This window comes from Microchirus variegatus (genome assembly GCF_963457635.1).
Source record: "Microchirus variegatus genome assembly, chromosome: 22".
In the NCBI taxonomy this organism is placed as follows: domain Eukaryota; kingdom Metazoa; phylum Chordata; class Actinopteri; order Pleuronectiformes; family Soleidae; genus Microchirus; species Microchirus variegatus.
Window position 1 is genome coordinate 20,010,818 of NC_139823.1, and position 22,227 is coordinate 20,033,044.

A 22,227-nucleotide genomic window follows, 5' to 3' on the forward strand; every position below is an offset into this window, starting at 1 on the left:
CACACACACACACACACACACACACACACACACACACACACACAGCTGCTGATAGGCTTCATTTATTTCAGTGCAGATAAAACGAACAGAAGAATCAGTGAGAAAACACATTGTTACTGAGCGACGCACACACACACACAAACACACACACACACGCACACGCGCGCGCGCACACACACACACAGGGTCACTGGTGTTTGTGATCGTGACCTTTGACCCTCGTCCCCTGATCCAAACAGGGAGAATTGACTCGTTTTCTTTCCTTTTCTCTTGTTTCCGTCGCCGTGGGGATAAATCGGCCTGTTTCCATGGCAACGCCGCGTCCCACTGATGTGTTGGGGTTTTTCCTAACATGTGATCGCGGGGTTGCCGTGGCAACCTGCACCTGCACCTGAGAGGGAACGCTGGAGTGATTTAGAGTTTGTGCTGCGGCAAAGATCTGAGACTCCTGCTCCTCTAGAGGGCGCTAACTCCCACACACATTTAAATATGACTCATCATTATCTAATAAGACTGATTCTGACATGTTTAACTCACTCATATCATTGTATATGAATAGATTATGGATGTTATATTTGTGAAAAATGCCTCAAAAACTCAAGATTTTCACACATCTGAAAAATACCTTTTATTTTTGAAGTTTGAACGAATAATTAATTTAATTTAATATTCTGTGAATAATTGATTAATGAAGCAGTTAATCATCGATTCACCGATCGTGAAATAATACGTAGAAATTACGAAAAACATTTAACTGTTACAATTAAATCAAAGAAAACAAGAACAATTCTCAGTATTTTCACATATTTTTTCCCGATCTTCACTCGCGTTGATTTCACGATCTTCACTCGCGTTGATTTCGCGTTGTTTTCCCGATCTTCACTCACGTTGATTTCCCGATCTTCACTCGCGTTGTTTTCACGATCTTCACTCACGTTCTTTCACGATCTTCACTCACGTTGTTTTCCCGATCTTCACTCACATTGATTTCGCGTTGTTTTCCCAATCTTCACTCACGTTGTTTTCACAATCTTCACTCCCTTATGTTTCCCGTGTCGTAGGCATCACCACGGTTCTCACCATGACGACCATCAACACTCACCTGAGGGAGACGCTGCCTAAGATCCCGTACGTCAAAGCCATCGACATGTACCTGATGGGCTGCTTCGTCATGGTCTTCCTCGCGCTGCTGGAATACGCCTTCGTTAACTACATCTTCTTCGGACGAGGACCTCAGATGCAGAAGAAGCTAGCGGAGAAGGCGGAGAAGGCGAACAACGAGCGCTCGGCCAAGTACGACGCGGCCAGGGTGAGTTTGGTCCACGACAAGTGAACGAGTGAATCTAAGATTTAACAGCGTCTGTCGTTCAAAAGGGGATTTTTATTTTTAGGAATGTTCTCAGCGACAAAAAAGACGTTTTCAATTCTATAAAGGTCCAGTGAGTAACATTTAACACTAGCCAGCTAACGGCTAACAGCTAATGGCTAACACAGGGACTGGTCGAGTAACAACACACAAAAGCCTAATTTTTTTTTTATAAAAGTAAAAATTCTATAAAAGTCCAACATTTAACACTTGGCAGCTAACGGCTAACGGCTAACAGCTAACAGCTAACACAAGAGTGTCAAAAACAACAAAAGCCTAAAAGTTTTTGGGGGAAGTTTTCAATTCTCAAATTCTATAAAAGTCCCACATTTAACACTAGGCAGCTAATGGCTAACAGCTAACAGCTAACACAGGATCCTCAAATGACTTTAATCGAGTAACAACAAAAAGTTTTTGGGGAAAATCAACTGTTTAAAATGCTGTTAATAGAAAATAGAATAGAAAAATAATAGAATTAAAAAAAATCTTAAATTCTATAAAAGTCCAGTGTGTAACATTTGACATTAGCCAGCTAACGGCTACTAGCTAATGGCTAATATAGGGGCCAAATGATTTTGGGCAAGTAAAAAAAAGCGGGGGGAGGGGGCGGAGTCAAATGCTCATAACTTTTTTGGAATTTATCGCAATCATTCGTCAAATTAAAGCATTTCCTGAAAATATGAGTCAAATCCGCGATGTAAGAATATTTTTTTATTAGTTTCTCGCCTAAACTGTACAACAAAGTGATTTTACTGTTTTTAGATGATTACGATAATGGTATTAAAGTCGTACGTTGTCGCACATCTGTGTACGAACAATACCTTTATTAGTTTAAGCCAAGAATCGATTAAAATGTTTGTGTTAGCGCTTTTTGACCATGTCATGTTTAGCAGAAATACGTCGAACTTTGTGTTTTGACATGTGTCCTGTGAAGGCCACCGTCGTTTTACAGACTCCACCAGTAGATGTCAGTGTTTCTTACTCACTGGACGCTTTCACAGAAGTAGAATGTCCAGGTGTCTTTGTCCCTGAATGTCTTCATGTCCTCAGGAGGCAGGTAGTCGGACCGCGTCCCTAAAACGCTCCAATCAGGTTAAAGGTCTTCGCCACTCGCGCTCGGTGAGTTGCCGTGACGACGAGGCGCCGCCGTCGCCGTCGCTGACATGGATGTTTCATTTTGACCTTTGATTTGTTTTGAAAAAACGAACCAATCAGAACACAGCATTTCCATGGCACCGCCCATTTTGTCTTGAACTTCGCTCACGCTCAGTCTGCAGCAGGTGAACGTGGATAAAAGCATGATGTCATCACATCTCACACACACGTGCGCATGCACACACACACACACACACACACGCACACACACACACACACACACACACACACACACACTGTGTAACGACCTGATTTCAATAAAAATCCCGAACTGTCCCTTTAATCTGTGATCAGGTCACATCACGTCAGATTATTTATGAAGTCAGAATTCACACGTTCATCTCACGAGACGCAACAATGTGAAAATGAAAGTCATTGGAAAAATTGGAGGAGGCGTGAAAACACACACACACACACACACACACACACACACACACACACACACACACACACACACACACACACACACACACACACACAAACACACACACTTGGCTTCATCTGCATGAATAACACCAACCATGAGTGTTGATCACATGATCACATGAACTTCACTCTCTTCTTTTACAGGGTGAACTTTTTGGTTTAAAGGAACAGTTCAAGTTTTCTGAAGTATGGTTTTACACCAGAGACGAGATGAGATTAGATAATTAAATATGAGATTAGATGAGATTAGATTAGATAATTAGATGAGATTAGATATTTAAATATCAGATGAGATTTTATCATTAAATATGACATCAGATGAGATAAAATCATATAATTTAATATGAGATTAGATGAGATTAGAATACTAAAATATGAGATTAGATAATTAGATGAGATTAGATAATTAAATATGAGATTACATGAGATTTGATTAGATGAGATTAGATGATTAAATATGAGATTAGATAATTAAATATGAGATTAGATGAGATTAGATTAGATAATTAGATGAGATTAGATATTTAAATATCAGATGAGATTTTATCATTAAATATGACATCAGATGAGATAAAATCATATAATTTAATATGAGATTAGATGAGATTAGAATACTAAAATATGAGATTAGATAATTAGATGAGATTAGATAATTAAATATGAGATTACATGAGATTTGATTAGATGAGATTAGATGATTAAATATGAGATTAGATGATTAAATATGAGATTAGATAATTAAAGATGAGATTAGATAATTAGATGAGATTAGATAATTAAATATGAGATTATGTGTAACATTATATCCATAGACGACACTGATGTGTGTAGAGTGTATTGACCTTTGACCTTTGATCCCAGACTCTCATCCTGTCACTGATCATGTGTTCATGTGTTGTAGGCGGAGCCTCACGGCCACGGTAACGTCCTGCTGACCACGCTGGAGATCCACAACGAGGTGGCGGGCGGCGAGATCACCACCAGCGTGGCCGACATCAGGAACTCTCAGTCCATGGTGCAGCTGGACAGCTCGGCTCCGCCCCCTCACGTCCAGTACCGTAAGCAGAGCGGCGGCGTCGGCCCGCGCTCCGCCAGCCGCCACTCGCTGGATCGCTCCGCCCACATGAAGCGCAGCCGCCTGAGGAGGCGTTCCTCACAACTCAAGATCAAAATACCAGACCTGACGGACGTCAACGCCATCGACCGCTGGTCGAGGATCATCTTCCCGTCTGTCTTCTCGCTCTTTAACCTCGTTTACTGGCTCTACTACGTCTGAGTGTCCTCATCTGTCCTCTGAGGGACGGACGTCCTCGTCTGTCCTCTGAGGGACGGATGTCCTCATCTATCCTCTGAGGGACAGACGTCCTCATCTGTCCTCTCTGTGTGGACGTCCTCACGTCTGAGGGACAGACGCTCTGAGGACGAGGACAAAGACAGACACAGACTGACCTTTGGACAAAGTTCTCTCTTCTTTTTATATTTTATTTTTCTCTTTGTTTGTCGTGTTTTTCTCACGTATGTTTGTACTTTAACTGAAATGTTTGTAAATACACACAAGACACAAAGCCAGCAACTAACAAACAAACAAACAAACAACTAACAAAGAACAAACAAACAAACAGTAAAACAAACAACTAACAAACAAACAAACTAACAAACAACAAAGAACTCACAAACAAACAAATAGACAAAGAACTAACAAACAAACAAAGAACAAACAAACAAACAACAGACAACTAACAAACAAACAACAAACTAACAAACAAACAGACAAACAAACAACTAACAAAACAAAACAGACAAACAACAAACGAAGAAACACAAACAAAAGCAAAGATTTTTCTAATCGATTAAACAATAACAAAACTTTCTACGACACTTTTTAAAAACATTAAAACGTACAAAGTCTCTGCAGAATTAAAGGAACAGTTCAGGTTTTTTCATGTCAGGTTTTGTGGAAACACAGATTTTTCCGACTCTACGATGTTTTTAGAACACGATCACGTCTTTATTTCACTGTGAGACTGAAGTTTATAAACCACTCACTCTCCCACACCAAAGTCCATAGAGACAACCAGTGATTTTAGCTCACAGGGACACAGGAGCTAAAATCAATCAAGTGAGTGACTTTGGTGTGGGAGAGTGAGTGACTTTGGTGTGGGAGAGTGAGTGACTTTGGTGTGGGAGAGTGCGTGGCTTTGGTGTGGGAGAGTGAGTGACTTTGGTGTGAGAGAGTGAGTGACTTTGGTGTGGGAGAGTGAGTGGACTTTGGTGTGGGAGAGTGAGTGACTTTGGTGTGAGAGAGTGAGTGACTTTGGTGTGGGAGAGTGAGTGGACTTTGGTGTGGGAGAGTGAGTGACTTTGGTGTGGGAGAGTGAGTGACTTTGGTGTGGGAGAGTGAGTGACTTTGGTGTGGGAGAGTGAGTGACTTTGGTGTGGGAGAGTGAGTGACTTTGGTGTGAGAGAGTGAGTGACTTTGGTGTGGGAGAGTGAGTGGACTTTGGTGTGGGAGAGTGAGTGACTTTGGTGTGAGAGAGTGAGTGACTTTGGTGTGGGAGAGTGAGTGACTTTGGTGTGGGAGAGTGAGTGGACTTTGGTGTGGGAGAGTGCGTGGCTTTGGTGTGGGAGAGTGAGTGACTTTGGTGTGAGAGAGTGAGTGACTTTGGTGTGGGAGAGTGAGTGGACTTTGGTGTGGGAGAGTGAGTGACTTTGGTGTGAGAGAGTGAGTGACTTTGGTGTGGGAGAGTGAGTGGACTTTGGTGTGGGAGAGTGAGTGACTTTGGTGTGGGAGAGTGAGTGACTTTGGTGTGGGAGAGTGAGTGACTTTGGTGTGGGAGAGTGAGTGACTTTGGTGTGGGAGAGTGAGTGACTTTGGTGTGAGAGAGTGAGTGACTTTGGTGTGGGAGAGTGAGTGGACTTTGGTGTGGGAGAGTGAGTGACTTTGGTGTGAGAGAGTGAGTGACTTTGGTGTGGGAGAGTGAGTGACTTTGGTGTGGGAGAGTGAGTGGACTTTGGTGTGGGAGAGTGAGTGACTTTGGTGTGGGAGAGTGAGTGACTTTGGTGTGTGAGAGTGAGTGACTTTGGTGTGAGAGAGTGAGTGACTTTGGTGTGAGAGAGTGAGTGACTTTGGTGTGAGAGAGTGAGTGACTTTGGTGTGAGAGAGTGAGTGACTTTGGTGTGGGAGAGTGAGTGACTTTGGTGTGGGAGAGTGAGTGGTTTACAAACTTCAGTTTAACAGTGAAGATAAAGACGTATAGACTGAGGTCAAAGGTCACATGTGTCACAGCCTCACCTGAAAACACGTGAACTGTCCCTTTAAGTCTCGATCGTCATGGTAACATTGACTCTGCTCATAAACTTTGTCGTGACGATATATCACTCGTGGACGAGTCTCGACCGCGAAAAAAACGAACTTTTACGGAATTTGAAAAAACGGAGAGAAAAAAAAAAGCACAAGTACTGAAATAAAACTGCCATTTTTTTCCACGTCTAACTTTGTCGCGACAGCGCTCCGAGTGGTGGCACAACAGAATTGCACTCGAATTTTCTTCCTCTAAAAACAAACTGCCAAGGGCCTTTTTGTGGCGGAAATATTCCAGTATTTTTCTACGCTGTCTCTTCAGGTAAACGTTTGATTGCTTTAGCTCGATGCTAACTCTGCTGTTTAAACCCTCTTTTTGTACATAAAGTATATATATACATAAATGTGTATATATATATATATATAAATAAAGAGTGCGTTTGGCCCAGAACGATCGCGACTATTGATCGTCAGGCGATTTAGTGCAAAAACAAAGAAGGAAAAAGGATCGGACACATTCCAAACATCTGTGCGACGTCGCTCTGACAAAGAGATGAGACGAGAAAACCACTTCCTGTCTCTGATATTAATGCGATGATTGTAAAAAAAGATATGCTTTAAGACTCTTATTTTTTAGATTTTAGCGAGAGTTCAGTCAAAGTTCGCAGATATGATCAAAAGCACACAAACACACACAAACACACAAATCTAATGTGTTTTATGCAAATTTATGTTAAGCACAAAAACACGTCCGTAAATGTATGCACCGCCGTAAAAACACGTTTTTAACGTTACCAAAAAAATCACTAAATAGTGTTGGACTTATTTTAAAAAAATAGGTCACTATTGTTGGGAAAAATGACTTCTTTTACCAAAAAAAATGATATAATTAAAATGTTTCTAGCGTTCGAAAAAAATTGCGTTACTGGAAAAATTGACAAAAACGTGCGATGCGTCAAAAAATAAACATTGTAAATCTAGTGAACATTACTGAAAAGTTTACGATGAACTCGTACTCGTTAAGGGAAAATGAGAAAAAAAAGTATCTCGTCAAAAATTGTTTCCAAAACATTCTTAAAATTCCCAGAAATAATTGACTAAATATAACGTCATAAAAAAAATGACTGAAAATGTTTTCGTGAACTGATTTAACGTTGAAAAAAAAAGATACAAAATTGATACAAAATGTCGTTACAAAAAAAAAATGACTCTGCCCGAGAAAATTTTACGAAACGTTTTTTTAACGTTTTAAAGTGAAAAACAAGACTCTACTTAATTAAGATTGCAATAAATCTCGATGTCCTGGGACGACCGGAACGATGCGGCTCCCCCTTGTGGCGCGTCAAAATAAAATGTTTTAAAGTCACGTACGTCAAACATTAACAAATGAAAACTCACCACGTCGACTTATATTGAGCACCTTTTAATTGCAATAATATCGTATATATATACATATATATGTACATATATATGTATTTATATACATATATATATATATCTAGATATATCGTCCCATCCCGACCTGGTTAATCTCAAACCATGTTGCAGTTTCTCTCCTGCTGTTTGAGGCAGTAAATGGATTTTCAATGAATGCACACACACACACACACACACACACACACACACACACACACACACACACACACATTCTTGTACTTGCTGCATACTGAGGACTGGGTTGCTGACAAAGTGAGGACCAGCATTTCCAATTTATAAATCAACACAATTACAGATATCTGCTTCATGAATGACATCTATATAGAACTACTGGTTGCAGTACCATAACATGTCTGCAGATGGAGCCCTAGAGCAAAAAGGGCTGGAAAACTTGGCAAAATTTGACAAAAACGTCAAACTATACTATCTTCCAAAATAAAAATAAATTTTTTACCCAAATTTTTTTACCCAAAATTAAAAAAAAAAAAAAAAAAGTCGTACCAAAATGAAAAAATGTTTTTGGTTATGTTTTTGTCCAAAATCTGACAAAAACGTCCTACTATATTATGTCGTCCAAAACTAAAAAAAAAATGTTTACCCAAAATTTTTGTTCCAAAATTAAAAAAAAACAAAATAAAAAACGTCGTACTATACTATGTCGACCGAATTAAAAAAAAATGTTTTTTAACCAAAAATCTTTGGTCCAAAATTTGACAAAAACGTCATTCTATACTATATCGTCCAAATGTTTTTGTTCTTTTTTGACAAATTGAGTATATCATGTTATAGCAACCTAAGGAAGTGATTTCAATGAAAACAAAGTGAGGACCGGCCAAAATGTCTTCACTCCGTAAAAATGACCTCACTTTGATGGTTAAAAACCTTCACTGGTCCTCAGTATGCTGCAAGCACAAGAACACACACACACACACACACACACACACACACACACACACACACACAGAGTATATAGCATTGAATGTATCAGCTCCATTGTTCAGGTTGAGGATAATGAGCCATGGTCTTTGTCAGAATTAACTCCACTTACGGACGAACGTCAGCGTATCTTAGTTTTGTGGATAAAAAAAAAAAAAAAGCACTTAATCTGAGGACGAGCTGCTCCATCACAGCTCACTGACGACCACGTTAATCTGGATGAATCTGAACGTTGAGAGGAAACACTGTCACACCTGAATGTAAGGGACTGGGATTATCGCTGCGTTACAAATGTAATGAGAGGATTGACCTCCACCCTGATTGTATCCAGTCTGATCCGGTTCTCCCGATCTGATCCGGTTCTCCCGCTGCTGCTGGTTCCACGTCCTGTTTTCTACTGTGTAGATGAGACGAAGAAGAAGATAAAGGTCGCTCTCTTCTCCACTAACACATTCCACATCATCTCTTCTTCGAGCGACGCCGACGTCCTCGCAGATGATCTCTAATCTGTGACTTCAGTTCAAATGCATTTAAAGACAAAAACACAGCCATCAAATCCTGCATGTTTGGGATTATTCCACGTGTTCACTGAGGTTCTTTTGTATTTATTTATCATTGGCTGAGTCGCATGAAGATGTGCCGCTAACAAAATGATTAACTTCATATAATACAGATTATGTAATCTAGTAATAATACAGATTACGTACTCTAGTAAAACCTCTGTTTTTCGGATTGCGGTTTATGGAATTTAAATTAAATAAGAATTCCTCAAAGCCTGGGATTTGCACACTTTAGACGTTATCTTCGTACGACCACTGAAATTATCTTTGTTTTTGTTTTTTTCGCGTTCAGAGAAAAGTGTTTTTTTCCCCCGATGTTTTCGGCACATTTTTTTTTGTCGTCAGAGCTTCGGTCTTTTTGTAAATAAGATTTAAATCCACAGATTTCTGGAGGGCGACGCCTTCTCGACTCTCCGGTCAAACGCAAAGAGAGTTTTTCTGTTGTTAGCGAACATCGCGCGGCTGAAACGAGAACGAGAACGTGAACGTGAACGAGAACGTGAACGAGAACTGTTAAACTTCTTCATCGTGCATGCAATGACAATTTGTGACTTGGGAAGATTTATTAATAAAAATAATAATGATGATGATAATGATGATAATAATAAAAACTGCCAACTGCTCATTCTAGAGACTTTATGCCATGTGAGCCTATGTTAAAAAGTTTAAAAAATACCTATGAATATATATAAATATAAATAAGAGACTTCAGGTGTTGTACGGCCTTGGTCTCATAATGGAATGTGAAATGTTCTGTGCTGCCACACAAATGTACGTAGGCTTAGATTTCTAATGTTTATCTGTATGTTTCTCTTCCCTTTTCAATAGATTCTCATCTTAAATCATCAAAATAAAGGATTTACATTCTGCTGCTTTCTCTGTTTCCTGTCACTTTAAACGTCTTATTCCGAGAGGAGATTATCGTCCACAGACGCTGGGACTTTTCCGACAGGAAACTGAGGTTTGTCGATCACTCACTTTCACACACCAAAGTCCAGAGAGGGTGCGAACATGACGTTACACGCGTCTTTTTCCCGCTCAGTCGTCATGGAAACGTGCGTTAGCGTTGACGCCGTTAACCGCCGCTAACGCTAACTAAAAAATGAGTCAAAATACTGGACTTTGTTCTCATAAACATCAGAAGTGACTGTTCTGTCTCAGGCGGAGGAGGAAACAGAGTATTATTGGATGTCTCTCACACTGTTTCTGCGTAATGACTGAAGGAAACGCTGAGTCGGCCGTTTGTGCTGCAGCGTACGACTCCCTCGCCGCTTTCTCCTCATAGATTTTTAATCTCCGTCCTTTGGAGCTTTGATACAAATGTACGCAGATGTTTTCACATCAGGAAAATCTGATTGTTCAGCAGCTCCAGGAGGACGGGGTTCGTCTCCGTTTGACTCCGGGACAGAATCACAGTCCTTGGCAGGAATAATCCGGGGTTAAAGATGAATAATCTGGGGTTAAAGACTAATAATCTGGGGTTAAAGATGAATAATCTGGGGCTAAAGATGAATAATCTGGGGTTAAAGATGAATAATCTGGGGTTAAAGATGAATAATCTGGGGCTAAAGATGAATAATCTGGGGTTAAAGATGAATAAAATAATCTGGGGTTAGAGATGAATAATCCGGGATTAAAGATGAATAATCTGGGGTTAAAGATGAATAATCTGGGGTTAAAGATGAATAATCTGGGGTTAAAGATGAATAATCTGGGGTTAAAGATGAATAATCTGGGGTTAAAGATGAATAATCTGGGGCTAAAGATGAATAATCTGGGGTTAAAGATGAATAAAATAATCTGGGGTTAGAGATGAATAATCTGGGGTTAAAAATGAATAATCCGGGATTAAAGATGAATAATCTGGGGTCACATCTCTGTACGTGAACTCTGAGACATGTGAAACACATCATCTCCAATAAATAATCTGCTTTTCTTTGGGATTAAAAATCGCAATAATAATAATATCGACGCTTCGTTGTCCTTCACCTTTGAAGGCTGAACATGTAGAAATCCTTAATTTTATTTTGTAGCCTTTAGCGACATGGACTGAGGCTAAATAATTCAAGAACGTAAGAAAGAACGTTTATAGATCATTAAGATCATCATTTCATGCCATGATTTTCAAAGTTAAAGTCGGGGAACGAACAAAACTGAGTCACTGTCGCGTAAACGTTAGCATGTAGCTAGCTTTATGTCTGCTAGCATCAGCTAATGATTTCTTCTTGTATGATTTAAAGACGCCTGCTGCAGATCTGATGTCCTCGTCTGTTTGTTGCTTAGCAACAGCAGCAGCTTCAGCTCCAGCCTCAGAATACGAGAGGACATTTGACGACATTTGTCCCGTTTTTTTATTGTCCCGCGTTGACGTCGCGTGGTTAACGTGGACGGAGTGAGACGTGGACACTGAGATAATCCCAGTGTTTGTGGGATTATCTAAATATTCTGAGGACTGTGGAGGAGAAAGAGATGAACTATTCTCTCTGATGTTCTTCTTCTTTACGTCTGCCAACTGACACACTTTCTTTATTCATGGGAGACGAGAGAGAGAGAGACAGAGAGAGTGATGGAGGGATGAGAGAGAGACAGAGAGAGAGTGATGGAGGGATGAGAGAGAGAGAGAGAGAGAGAGAGAGATGGAGGGATGAGGGAAAGAAAGTGTTTCAGCATCAAAAGAGAATCTGAGCGACTTGAGGGATTTTTCTGTCTCTGGACTCAGTTTTTGATGATGTCTCTGTTTTATGAACAAAAACATGTCTTCTGTCCTCATACTGTGACAAAAGTTGTCCCTCAGTCAGGAGACATTTTTGAGGACAGTCCCTCGTCCCTCGTGTCCTCATGACTGTGAGCGTTTGAAGACACTTTAAAGAGAATTATTTTTTATCTTTTATTTCACGTCAATCTTTATTTCTCCTCCTTTTTTTAATTATTATTCTATCATTGATTAAACTCACAGCTATTGTGTATGTACATGTATATGTACATGTATATATAAATCAATATTAATAAACCATAAAATGCACTAAATCAAATCAACAGAATGTTTATTATTTATTTCACGCAGAACAAACGTCACTTCCTGTCGTTTTATTGAATGAAAAAGAAAATAAAAGACTTTTAATTTGGTTTGTTTGTTTTTTTCCACAGGAAACAGAAAAACTTCTTCACTGAATAACTTTGAGTTTGCTGCCCCCTGCTGGACGCTGTGAGTACACACACACACACTGTAACATATTCGATTATTAATGTGTTCACAGCTCGTGAATAACTTTAATCCATCTCTTAATCCTGTTCCTCTTCTTATTCCTAGTCTTAGTCCATGATAAATGCATTTTATTGTGAATTCTATATGTATTTCCGTGTCAAAACAAACACTTTTATTTTGAAATATCATCACAAATGTGTTGTTATTGCGTTATCATGGTGGATTATTGTGACACGGATTATTAGCTGGGATTACTGAGAGCGTGTTTACTGTCACGACCAATTTTTCAGATAATTTTTTAAGGGATATAATAATAATAATAATAAGTAAAGTGTCTTTATTTTGAAAAACGAACACCGGAAGTGTGTCATTGTCTTTAACGCTTCTCTGCTGTTTGTTGACAACAGAACCCTGTGAAGAACCCTCTGAAGAACCCGTTCTACAGCCGCTCGCTCTTCAGCGCCGTCTGGGCTTTTTCAGCGACTCTCTCACAGACGCGTCCCCGCGTTTGCGCGACATATTCCGGCGTGGACTCGCGCCGCCTCTGCCTGGTTCTTCCTCGGCCGGAGCTCATCGGGATCATGGACCCAGCGAGCCGATACCAAGTGGTGAGACACCCGAAAACACCGTGCGGTAAACTCGGCCCAACAGCCGCGCCTGGGCGTGAATTAAGTCACATTTAACAATACTTGTGATTAAAATAACACATTAATACAACTCACACGCGGCTAATTCACTCGTTCACGCGCTGCTTTAGCTGCTTTATTTTAGGGCGAGTCGTTTTGTTTCGACACTTCCGCATCGGCTAAGCTAACGCTAGCTTAGGCCGGGAAAGTTAGCGTCCTAAACAGCCCGGATTGTGCCTTTAAATGACACCGTCACTGGTGTGTTGACGTTCTGTTTTATTAAACGTTTGTTTAGTGACACATATATGTTAAAGAACACGTTATTTAGAGTAGATTTAAGTTTAAAATAGTGTTAGTAAGCTAGTTAGTTATTGGTGTTTTTAAATGAACTTTATTTAAACAAACAAAATCAAATTTCACATTTTTAAAACTATTTAAACTGGATTTTTGTGGATTAATGTTGATTTATTTTCAAAAAGGGAATGACAATATATATATTTTTAGACGTCGGATGATGACTTTATTTTATTTTATTTTATTTTACTCCCCACCACCGTGCTGTATTGTAAAAATTCAATTTTAGTAAAATATGTGTGTAACGTCTTAATTCAAAGGTCCAGTGTGTAAGATTTAGCGACATCTAAAGGTGAGACTGCAGATTGTGATAAACTGGGTTAATTTACATTTCTTATTCTGATAATCAGTCAATTTGTTTGTTTAAATGTGAATATTTAAAACAAAGAAATCATTAAAACTGAATAAGTTTTATCAAAAGTTTTGACATTTATTGGACTAAACAAGTACTTGAATCGAGAAAATGATAGTCGGGTGAATTGAGTGTAAAAAATAATCGTTGTCCAGTGATTTTATATGGAAATGTAATTTAAAGAAAACAGTCTAGATTAATCATTCTGCCTCAATGAAATACAAAGTATTTGAATTGATCGAGTTCCTCCAGTGACTGTAGTAGTTTGTTTTTTGTGACTAAAATAAACTCCAAATGTTGAGAGTAAAGTCCGAGAGCAGGCTAATGTTTAACCAAACCAAACTTAGTCTAAAATCACCACTGCTCTTACTGAACCAGCAGTTAATAAAACGTGTCATGTTTCCTGTTGGATGTTTTTGTTAATGCAGTTTAAAGAAGTCTATGAAATGTTCACAAACAGCAGCAGCATTAGCATTAGCATTAGCGGCGGTGGCGTCTCTCATGACGTTGAGGAGCAGCTGAGAGATTTTTGGTTTTGTGATTTTGTGATGTGACCTCTTTGGGATGAAGTGAGCTTTGTGCTCGGGCGTCTGTGGTGACGAGGATGTGGAGCGTTGATCCCACAGGAATCAGACGGAGCTGCAGGGGAAATAACAGCCAATGAAGGAGATCAGTGTTTGTTAAAGGTGTCGACGATCAGGTGAAGAAAGGGCTGACGTAGATGTTCACTCGTTCGTCAAAGACTGTGTTGGTTTGAATTGTCCAGATTCCTGTGATGATGAGTTGAACACATGAGTCAGGTGTTGTTTCACAGGGCGTCGTTTCTCTGTGACGCTGCGATCGCTTCATGGAAATGTTTCCTGTGAAACTCGTGATCGCAGTAATTACAGATAGAACAACTAATTTTAGGTTTGACTGCACTTCACGGCTGAGTCTCATCAGTGATTAATTATTTGGTTCCCAAAGGTCAAAAGCAAGAAAGATTTCTTTGTTATTAAATGTTTTATTCATTATTTATTAAGAAGAATGCTCAAAGTGATGTCCTCAAATGTCTCGGTTTTGTTTGAATGATTTCTTTGTTTTTATGGAGCAAAGAAATCATGAAATATTCACTTTTAAGAAGCTGAAAAACCAGTTCATTTATTTGACTTCTGTTACGATGATTATTGAACTGAAGCTCGACTAAATTCACCAACTGCAAATATCTGTGAGAAATATCAGTCTTGATATTTAGTGTTTATTATGTTCAGCTTCTAAAATGTGAATATTTTCACTTTTCAGAGAAACCTCATGTATCATCTGCATAGAAAGGGACTTTTCAACAATACAACAAATAAACCCATCATAAATGTTCTTAAAGAACAAGCTTGGTCATTTTTTCAGCGTCTTAAATGTGACTATTTTCTGGGGTTTTTACTCCATGAAACAAAGAAATCAAACTTAACCTTTTCCAGGTTTTATGGACCAACAACAACTAAGTTTCTAATGAATCTTTGCAGTATCTAAACCTGAGAACTCTGACGTGTTGTGGACAGAACAGTGTTGTTCCACAGGAGAAGAGTAGAAAGAAAAGCTAAAGGAAGAGAACTGTGAGTTTACCTTCACTACAGAGAGAGTCTGAGACCTTCTGAAGTGACGGAGGGTGAAGTCAAACCTTCCTCCAGGCCACCGTATCAGCAGCTTTCTTTGCTTTCATTCTCTGATAATCCTGATAATCCTCTGAGGTCACGTCTCAACAATGTGCACCAGCGAGTTTGTCGTGTTCACTGCGTCTCTGTTTCCGCGCTGACGCTTTAACACGTTCATCTGGTTTTTCTGCTTCTTTAATCTGAAGATGTTCTGCTTTCTTTTCTCCACATAACAAAGTGTTGATCAGACACTGGTGGAGATTCAAGGCTGTGACGTCAGTAACAGACTCAACATAGAGCTTTTACAGCCGTCCTGTGAAACTGTAAAAACACCAGTGCCAGTTTGAAAAAGATAAGATAGTGTTTTCTCCACAGAGTGGAAACTTAACCCTCTGCGAGTATTTATTTTATATTTCATGTATTATTATAATTATCCTGACACAGTCATTGGGTTTAGCAGGAGAAACGGTGAGATTGTAGCTCAGCGTCGCCCCCTGCAGGACACAAGCTGACGTTGCTCTTCCTCTGCGCAGCTACACAATGAGGACGACTCTTCAGAGACGTCCACCACCGAGCAGCAGCAGCAGCAGCAGCAGCAGCAGCAGCAGCAGCAGCAGCAGCAGCCGTCGTGTTCTTCTGCCGCCGCTCAGGCTGGAACCAGCAACCACGACATGAGCATGGCCGCCGCCGCCTCCTCCTCCTCCTCTTCATCATCAGCAGCAGGTGAAGCGTCAGGGTCGAGGAGTCAGGGCGACTCGGATGCTCCTCCACCTCCGTACGCGTCCATCGACCTGGGAGCGACTGCTGCACCTGGTGAGTAACGCGCTCCGTCATTTAAATCACGCTAAATAACCTTAAATCACGTGAAGCAGACGCTGAAGTGCGGCGCGCCGTCACCCACACGCTTTACAAGATACGGCGGCGTTTGACAAACGTCTGCAGAGCAGAAAACGTCGTCTTGTGAGGTTTCGCGACAATGTTCACAAAAAATTAGATTTAAATATTAGTTTGTCAGGTCACGCAAAGTTTCTCTATGCTAGTTTTTTAGTTTATATCGTAAGTAAAAGTGTTTTTCTTTTTCTTTGATAAAGTAAGTGTTGTTCTTATTGTTTGCGATATTTGTTTGTGATGTTACAAATTGCAATTTTTTTGTCATCACTGCGTCGTCGTTGCGTTGTTGTCGCGGTTTTCATCACCGGTCGTCAACGCATTGTTTTCGTCATATTGACTGTTGTCGTCTATCCCTCAGTGTCAGCGGTGTGTTGTTGTTGTTGTGTTGTCACCGACTGTGTGTTCCTCAGACTCCAGTCTCAGTGCCGTGTTGTTGTCACGTTGTTCTCACGTTGTCGTCACATTAACTGACTGTAGTTGTGTGTCCCTCAGACTCCAGTGTCAGCGCTGTGTTATTGTTGTTGTGTTGTCACTGACTGTAGTTGTGTGTCCCTCAGACTCCAGTGTCAGCGCTGTGTTATTGTTGTTGTGTTGTCACTGACTGTAGTTGTGTGTCCCTCAGACTCCAGCGTTGTGTTCCCGGTGCCTCCTCCCTACAGCGTGGCCACATCACTGCCCACCTATGATGAAGCAGAGAAGGCTAAAGCTGCAGCAATGGCTGCCTCCAGTGTGGAGGTGATGCCCAGGGTGAGCAGACACACACTCTCATTCATTATTATTGATACAGTGGTGTGTGTGTGTTTGTGTAGTTGTGTTGTCGTCATAAAGTCTGAAGAACAAACTGCTCAGTCTTTTGCTTTAATAACATTAATAAACACTGTGATGATATTAAAGTGACGTTCAATTGATTTAAATGGCTGCACAAATGGGTCGAAAAGTTCCCAACTGTAATCCAGATTATGGGATTAAATGTCTTATCAAAGTGTGTGTGTGTTATTAATGAGCTGTGATTTGACGACAGGATGATGAATTCACGCCCAGAGATGATTTCAGTGATGCTGATCAGCTGAGAGTTGGAAATGATGGAATCTTCATGTTGGCGTTTTTCAGTGAGTTTGTCTGTGTTTGTTTAATCTTGTCCTTCTTTAACAACACGTCACCTGACCACGTCACCTGACCACGTCACCTGACCACGTCACACGACCACGTCTTTCTCTCACAGAGACAGAACAGTGACGTTTGTAAAGCGCTCACTTTCCCACACAGAGAAAACCAAACGAGTCCTTTTTGTCTCCCTCTAGTGGCCTTCCTGTTCAACTGGATCGGGTTCTGCCTGTCCTTCTGTTTGACCAACACCATCGCCGGACGCTACGGCGCCATCTGTGGCTTCGGCCTGTCGCTGATCAAGTGGATCCTCATCGTCAGGGTGCGTGAGCGCTGTTTCCTGTCAGTGAAGCTCATGTTTGTACAGACGCAGTAAAAAGCCTCTTCTTCCTGTTTCCTCCTCAGTTCTCAGACTACTTCACCGGATACTTCAACGGTCAGTACTGGCTGTGGTGGATCTTCCTGCTGCTCGGTGAGAACACGTTTATTTAAAAAAAAATAAAAACAGCTTCTTCTTCTTCTTCTTCTTCTTGTGCTTCACACACAAACTGTGTGTAACTCTGTCCTCCGTCCTCAGGTCTGCTGCTCTTCTTCAGAGGCTTCGTCAATTATCTCAAGGTCCGCAACATGTCGGAGAACATGGCCACGTCTCAGAGGACACGCCTCTTCTTCCTCTACTAAAGGTACGCTCCAGAAATATGACCACGGGCGCAATTATACAGCACTAAATAACGCTGAGTCATTATACATGTATATAGATATGTATCATTTTATTTGTGTGTGTATATATAAACACACAGATCTATAGACGTATATATACACACACATACTGTATATAGTATACATGTGTATATGTATACTATATACATATACACATGTCTGACCATGACGCAATTATACAGCACTAAATAACGCTGAGTCATTATACATGTGTATATAGATATGTATCATTTTATTTGTGTGTGTATATATAAACACACAGATCTTTAGACGTATATATACACACACATACTGTATATAGTATACATGTGTATATGTACAAAAACGTGAAAAAATGTATCCAATTTTTTCCAAAAACTTTACCATTTTGTGTAAAAAAAAAAAAAAAAAAAGTAACAAAATTCTTGTTGCCAAAAACAGAATTTTGTAAACGTACAAAAACAAAATTGTCACAGATTAAAAAAAAAAAAAAAACTTCTACAAAATTCTCTTTAAAAAAAACAATAGTCGTCGTGTTTCAAAACAAAACATGGCTTCTTACGTTGTTACTTAAAAGAAGCAGCGCCCCCTTGTGGGCGCTTGAGAATAAATGACCGGAACTGTACGTCGGCGAGCGCGACACAATTTTCACGTCCATCGATTTCTGTTTCACGACAATCGTGATAAATTTCTGCAGGTTTCCACGTCTTCGTCATCGCCTTCATCGTCATTCCACGCCAACGTGAACTTCCCTCCTGAAGGAAGGAGACAGGAAGGAAGGAAGGAAGGAAGGAAAGGAAGGACAAACAAAGACTGTCAGATGCTAACGTTTTCCCGTCACTTCCTCATTCTCCTTTGATTCAAATCGCAAACGCTATTGGGGGAAAAAAACTTTCCGTTCCGATAAAGTCTTGAGCACTTTAAAGTTTCACTAAAACTGTGATTCATTTAAAAAAAAAATCCATCACTTACTTCGTCATTTACGTATATATAAATATATTTATACTGTAAATAAATACAAAAACATTTTTAATCAATGATACGAAGCTAAAGTGCAGTGCATTTATTACCACAAGGTGGCAGCACCACATGTTTCTGGAACAACTTAATTCAAGTTCATAACCTTTGATGTTTGAAACCTTTGTCTTTGAACGCATCGAGTAATTTAAATAAGATCAAAGCCACAGTAATCTCAGTAATCTCATTAATCTCAGATCACAAACAGTTGAATTAAGATCCGAAAATCTGCGATAAACTGACGCTAAACGCGACATTAGCTCGCTTTGAATCAAAGGAAAATGACAAAAGCAACAAAAAGAAACTCGACTTCTCGGACGCTAATCTGTGTGAGACGGACGTTTGTCCACAGATTAAGAGTGTGACACACACACACACACACACAAAATTAAAAAAAACTATCTTATGCAATCTTAGTTGTTTGTGATGACATCATCGGTGATATTTTGATGTTTTTTACGTAGATGTTGTGGAGCATGGATGATGATGTCATCATCCACCCCCTCCTCTCCTCTCCTGTGATTGGACCACGTGTCATGACCACGCCTCCTTGAAATCCTTGAGGGGGGTAAATAATAATCCCAAGGCCTTGAGTGAGAATTTTTGAAAAGTGCCGTCCAATCACAGGAGATGCAAAAAATGATGAGCTCATTGATGACACCTGGTGGTTGTAGGAGGTACTGACACAGAGTCTCCCACACCAAAGTCCATCGAGAAAACCAGTGATTTTAGCTCACAGAGACACAGGAGCTGCTGGTCCTCTGCTGCCTCGTGTGGTCACTTTGTGTCACTGAGTTAAGTCTAAAGTAAATATTTTAAAAGCTGAATTCACTAAAATCAGTCATTGTAAGTTAGTGATGGAGGCAGCAGTGGATCAACAACTCCTGTGAACTCCTGTGTGCTGTGATGTTAAAATCACTGGTTTACTCTATGGGCTTTGGTGTGGGAGAGTGAGTGACTTTGAATTCAACGACATCTTAAAAACATGATGTTGAAAATGCAATAAAACCCCGTGCTTTAAAGATAAACTGATCCATTAGAGAGATTTCCCGCTCTTTTCCTTAAACCGCGTCGATGATGATGATGATGATGAAGATGTTCATGTGTTCATACGTTGCCAGCTTATGCCATCCCATAATATTTAATATTTGCACTGGTGTACAGAAGGATTTGAGAGAGAAAAAAAAAAGAATCGTCTTAACTGGAAATCTTAATCATCCCAAACGGAGAATTAGCCTTTTTATTTTTTCACATGTGTAATAATAATAATAATAATAATAATAATAATGTTGTTGTTGTTGTTGTTGTTTGTTTGAATCTCTTTGAGCCTGAACCAGGATTTTTGCCAAAAAATACAAAACAAAGCAGATTATTTTAATAGTTTTCCTCTCGTCTTAATGTGATGATGAAGATGAAGATGATGATGATGATGATGAGGGTTAATGTCGGTACAAATTCATGTGTAAATAAATGAGTGAAGACAGAACATTATAATAAATATTATTAATAATGATGATAAAGTTGTCGTCTTAATAAAATAATCCTGTCAGATCTGAACTTTTGATCCATTTCTCTGTAAAACTGGAAACTTAACGACACAAAATGCCAATAAAGTTCAAACTGAGTCAGAGAAATGCTGAGTCGTGGTTTTTACACTTTGTCCACCAGGGGGCGACAAAACGCTGTTTTTCAGGACGATTCATATTTTTAGACATCCTGATCGTTTATATTTACACACTTATCTCGATGTTTTACATTTAATATTAATATTTTGTATTTATATACTTTAATGTATTGTTGTGAGGGACGTCCAGAAAGTGATTTTTACATTTTTAAAACATGAATATTTATAATTTTCTTCTTCAGTGGAAACATCAACAGCTTTTATGTGTGTCTCTGAGTGTGTGTGTGAGTGATTTCTGACGAATCAACGTCAGAATAAAAGCTTCCACTTATGTCGTTAAAATGTTGTTATTATTGTGTGTGTGTGTGTGTGTGTGTGTGTAATGGATGTCCAAGGTCGTCTCAGAGGTCTAATGGGTTTTTATTTACCTTTATTTGCCTCTGATTCTCCTCAGTCTCCATTAGAAAAAGAGAAAAGCTCTTCAGACCTCACTTTATAACACACACACACACACACACACATTCTTGTACTTGCTGCATACCGAGGACCAGCATTTCCATTTTATGAATTAACACAATTACAAATATCTACTTCATGAATGACATCTATAAATAACTACTGGTTGCAGTACCATAACATGTCTGCAGGTGGAGCCCCAGAGCAAAAAGGGCTGGAATTTTTTTTTTTTTTTTCTTATTATTATTTTTTGGTCCAAAATTTTACAAAAACATGTCAACCAAAATTTAAAAAAAAATTTGAACAAAACATTTTGGACAAAAAAATCTGGTCCAAAATTTGACAAAAAAAATGTTGGTCCAAAATTTGAAAAAAAAAAAACTCTGGTCCAAAATTTGACCAAAAACATTTTGGTCCAAAATTTGACAAAAAAACATTTGGTCCAAAATTAAAAAAAAAAAAAATTTGGTCCAAAATTTGACAAAAACGTCACACTATACTATGTCGTCCAAAATGTGGGAAAAAAAATTTGGACAAATTGAGTATAGCATGTTATAGCAACCTAAGGAAGTGATTTCAATGAAAACAAAGTGAGGACCGACCAAAATGTCCTCACTCTGTAAAAATGACCTCACTTTGTTGGTTAAAAACCCTCACTGGTCCTCAGTATGCTGCAAGTACAAGAACACACACACACACACACACACAGTCTATGTTCAAACCTCTCTCTATATATATATTTATATATATATACACATATAAGTGAACTAAAGTTAACCTTCTGTAAACCTTGTTCTTATGGACGAACATGTTTTCTCTAACGAGGTTAAAGAGCAACAACAATCACAACAAGTGTCTGATCTTCATCATCATCATCTTCACATGTTTGACGTCATGAGACAAAGAAAACACTTTAAAAACTTACTTTACTAAAAACCAACACTTTAAAATTCATCAACTTATTCACATGTTTAGTTGTTTGTGACTGTTTGAGATAAAGAAATGACCTAAAATCACCTGTTTTATGTTAGAAAATCACTGGAACATTAACTTTTCACACACAGATTCTTTTTGTGGGTAAGGTTTATAC

General features: G+C 39.4%; 2 protein-coding genes across 2 annotated transcripts in view; both read left to right on the forward strand.

Annotated features, from left to right (window-relative positions):
• The window catches only part of LOC310943037 (gamma-aminobutyric acid receptor subunit beta-3-like), a gene marked incomplete at its 3' end in the record, with an annotated part of 55,985 nt that extends 51,762 nt beyond the window's left edge, over nt 1-4,223 (forward strand). Inside the window, exons 9-10 of the mRNA XM_083908528.1 lie at nt 1,062-1,309; nt 3,855-4,223. Of these exons, the coding sequence (XP_083764654.1) occupies nt 1,062-1,309; nt 3,855-4,223 (617 nt within the window). The remainder of the gene's footprint in view (nt 1-1,061; nt 1,310-3,854) is intronic.
• Nucleotides 4,224-12,790: 8,567 nt separating this feature from the next.
• Nucleotides 12,791-20,662, forward strand: ndfip2 (Nedd4 family interacting protein 2). The gene is made up of 8 exons (XM_083908973.1): nt 12,791-12,994; nt 15,880-16,159; nt 16,860-16,984; nt 17,259-17,346; nt 17,539-17,663; nt 17,747-17,813; nt 17,919-18,024; nt 18,738-20,662. The coding sequence occupies exons 1-7, from the start codon at nt 12,968-12,970 to the stop codon at nt 18,020-18,022; spliced, it is 816 nt and encodes a 271-aa protein (XP_083765099.1). The 5' UTR covers nt 12,791-12,967; the 3' UTR covers nt 18,023-18,024; nt 18,738-20,662.
• Nucleotides 20,663-22,227: the final 1,565 nt, after the last annotated feature.

Coding starts and splice junctions, on each gene's coding strand:
- ndfip2 (XM_083908973.1), top strand. CDS start 12,968: ATGGACCCAGCGAGCCGATACCAAGTG. Junction 16,160..16,859: donor GGGAGCGACTGCTGCACCTG/GTGAGTAACGCG, acceptor TGTGTCCCTCAG/ACTCCAGCGTTGTGTTCCCG. Junction 16,985..17,258: donor GTGTGGAGGTGATGCCCAGG/GTGAGCAGACAC, acceptor ATTTGACGACAG/GATGATGAATTCACGCCCAG.